Here is a 2773-nt window from a genome sequence, read left to right as displayed (position 1 = left end):
CAAACGTTTAGAAGTTCTGGGGGGAGACAGAAGATGCTTTTGCTCTTTATAACACTTCACCTCCCCAAATCTGAAACATTCTACACTGTTGACCTAGAACTCAGCCTATTCTTTCACTCTTGCCTGTGTTTACTGTGGAAACACTCTTTTCCTAGAAAAAAGCCATGTATGTTGTCAAAGGTTGAGGAGCTCCGCTGTCAGTCCCTAGAGAGCATGAGAGGCACATTCTTCCCCAGGCTGATGCAGTTTAAGCTTCAGAGCACCTCAATTATGGTCCCGTCCAAGATTCTGGAACTAATTTGTACTAATTGAGCATCCCTAATCTGAAAATCTGAAATCCAAAATGCTCCAAAAATCTGAAACTTTTTGAGTGCCATACGATGCTACAAGTAGAAAATTTCACACCATGAAGCTTCATTTCATGCATAAAATGGTGGAGAAAGTTACCTTCAGGCTATCTATATAATTGTATATGAAACATACATGAGTTTTATGTTTAGATTTGGGTCCCATCTCCAAGATATTTCATGTATCTGCAAATGTTCCCCAAAAAAATCCAAAATCTGAAACACTTCTGGACCCAAGCATTTCAAATAAGGAGTACTCAACCTGTATTTCTTATTTTGCATTATTTTTTTAAAGAGTCTACCTACCCCCCTCTCACCATTAAAAAAAAAAAAAAAACTTGTGTAAGCTTCAGGCCTATAAGTGCTGGCACCTGCTCTATACAGGTCATCCAGCCAGTTTCAGGTTAGACCTGGTTCTCCAATATGGTGACAGAGCCTCCAGTCTGTGTTTCTGAGGATGCTCTTCCTGGGGAGGAGGAGGAGAAGGAGGAGGAAGAGGATGCTCCGAGCTTCAAAATGCCAAGAAGCCATTTCCTGTAACGTGTAGAGGCAAAGAAATAAATGATGGGGTCAATGCCACAGTTCACATTCATGAAGGACACGGTGACCTGAAGAGCCAGTGTGAAAGCCCTCTGCTCAGCACAGGACGATGGTCCCAGCATCTCTCTCACCATGAACTGCATGACGTTGAGATGGTAGGGGCTGAAGCACAGGACCACGGCCACTAGCACCACCAGTGTGAGCAGGCAGGCCCTCCGGGGATGCCCCTTCTCGCTGGCCAGGGGGTTCTCCCGGGCTGTGCTGCAGAGCTTCAAGGCGATCTTCACATAACAGAACAGTATGATCACCACCGGCATGCAAAAGCTTATAGCACAGGCCGCTAGGACCATGACGGGCAGCCCGAGGATGGGCTCCACGCTGACATACTCCATGCAGGTCAGCTTGCCCGCCATGGGCTTGGCCATAGGGGTCAGGAGCAAGGGTACATTCTGCAGAAGTGCCAAGACCCAGACGGCCACACAGATGAGCTTGGCCCGGCCAGTGCTGCGGAGCCGCTGGCTCTGATGGGTACAGACCACTGCCAGGTACCGGTCTACACTCACGCAGGTCATGAGGTAGACCCCCCCATAGGTGTTCAGGTACATTATGAACGCCGTCAGCCTGCAAAGCCCGTCCCCAAACGGCCAGCTGAAGTCCAGCACGTAATAGGTGATCTTCCCTGGGAGGGCCAAGGAGAACAGGAGGTCAGACACAGCCAGGTGGACCAAGTAGACACCTGTTGAGTTGATCTTCTTGTCCTTTTGACAGGCAAGGCAAAGGGCAAGGATGTTTCCCAGGGCGCTGAAGACCAAGAGGACTGTGTAGAACAGAGAGAGCGCCACACTGGCCCCCCGGGGTGGGAGGTGAGGAAGGCAGGAGTTGGCACTGTAGGGCAGACTGCTTGGGTCAGCCATGTCTGAAGCCATCTCAGAAATCCCTGCAGAGACCAAAAAAAAAAAAAAAAAAGAAAGAAAGAAAGAAAAGAAAAAATGTGTAATATCGTACCTGTAGAGTTATGCCCCTGGAGTAGTGATAATGGATACTTTTGCCGAGGCAACATGCCCATGGAAAATGATTGGGGTATGAGAGTTTTAACCCAATCAGTGCATTAATCCCCTGACTAACTGGAGGCAGGGGGGAGTGTGGCTGGAGGAGGGGGTCCCTGGGGGTGTCCCTTTGAGGTTTATATTTTGGCCTTGTTGAATGGAGTGCTCTCTCTCCCCTCCCCCTCCGCCTCCCTCTTCCCCTCCCCTTCCCCGCTTTCTGTCCCCCACCCCATTCCTGATGCCATGTCCCCAGCTGCTTTCCTCCACCAGGATGTTGTGTCTCACCTCAGGCCCCACAGAATGGAGACAGCCGTCTATTGACTAAGACCTCTAAAACCCTGAGCCCCAAGATAGACTTTTCCTTCTCTAAGTTTGTTCTTGTTGGGTCTTTAGATCGCAGCAGCGAAAAAGCTGCCTAAAACACCATATAACAAATTACCCCCCAAATAGTAGCTGAAGACACATTTTATGGCCTTCTTGGGTTCTGTGGGCCTGGGTGCTGGAGAGGGCACAGTGGGAATGGCCCTCCTTGCTCCCCCATGTTGAGAATCTCAGGTGAGAAGACAGAAGCTGGGAGCTGCTGGAATCGTCCAGGGTGGACTTCAGTCCCATGTGAGGTGGTTGGTGCACAAGGCTGGCTGGAAGCTCCGCTGGGGCTACAACCAAAGCAGCTGCCCACGGCCTGTCCACGAGACCTGGGCTTTCTCGGCACGGCAGCTGCAGATAATTAGACTTCTTACCTACAACTTGAGGCCTCCCAAAATGGTGGAAGCTGCACAAATTAACCATCTTTTCTGCATTGGATATGTTGACATCTCTGGGTCTTGCTGACCGTGAAGG

The 2773-nt window shown here is 49.9% G+C and overlaps 1 protein-coding gene across 1 annotated transcript; it reads right to left on the bottom strand.

The window, feature by feature from the left end:
• Positions 1-751: 751 nt before the first annotated feature.
• Positions 752-1813, bottom strand: LOC113190133 (G-protein coupled receptor 183-like). Its single transcript, XM_026399292.2, has 2 exons — positions 1334-1813; positions 752-979 (listed from the first exon to the last, which is right to left on the bottom strand). The coding sequence occupies exons 1-2, from the start codon at positions 1811-1813 to the stop codon at positions 752-754; spliced, it is 708 nt and encodes a 235-aa protein (XP_026255077.1).
• Between the last annotated feature and the right edge of the window lie 960 nt (positions 1814-2773).

The sequence above is a fragment of the Urocitellus parryii genome, chromosome 2, assembly GCF_045843805.1.
Source record: "Urocitellus parryii isolate mUroPar1 chromosome 2, mUroPar1.hap1, whole genome shotgun sequence".
Classification (NCBI taxonomy): Eukaryota; Metazoa; Chordata; class Mammalia; order Rodentia; family Sciuridae; genus Urocitellus; species Urocitellus parryii.
This window is presented reverse-complemented; position numbering and strand designations above follow the sequence as displayed.

Bases quoted from the DNA above. Each gene is read 5' to 3' on its own strand.
- LOC113190133 (XM_026399292.2), bottom strand. From the start codon at position 1,813: ATGGCTTCAGACATGGCTGACCCAAGCAGTCTGCCCTACAGTGCCAAC. The intron at 980-1,333 runs GTACCCTTGCTC...TGTGCTGAGCAG, and splicing joins TCTTGGCACTTCTGCAGAAT to AGGGCTTTCACACTGGCTCT.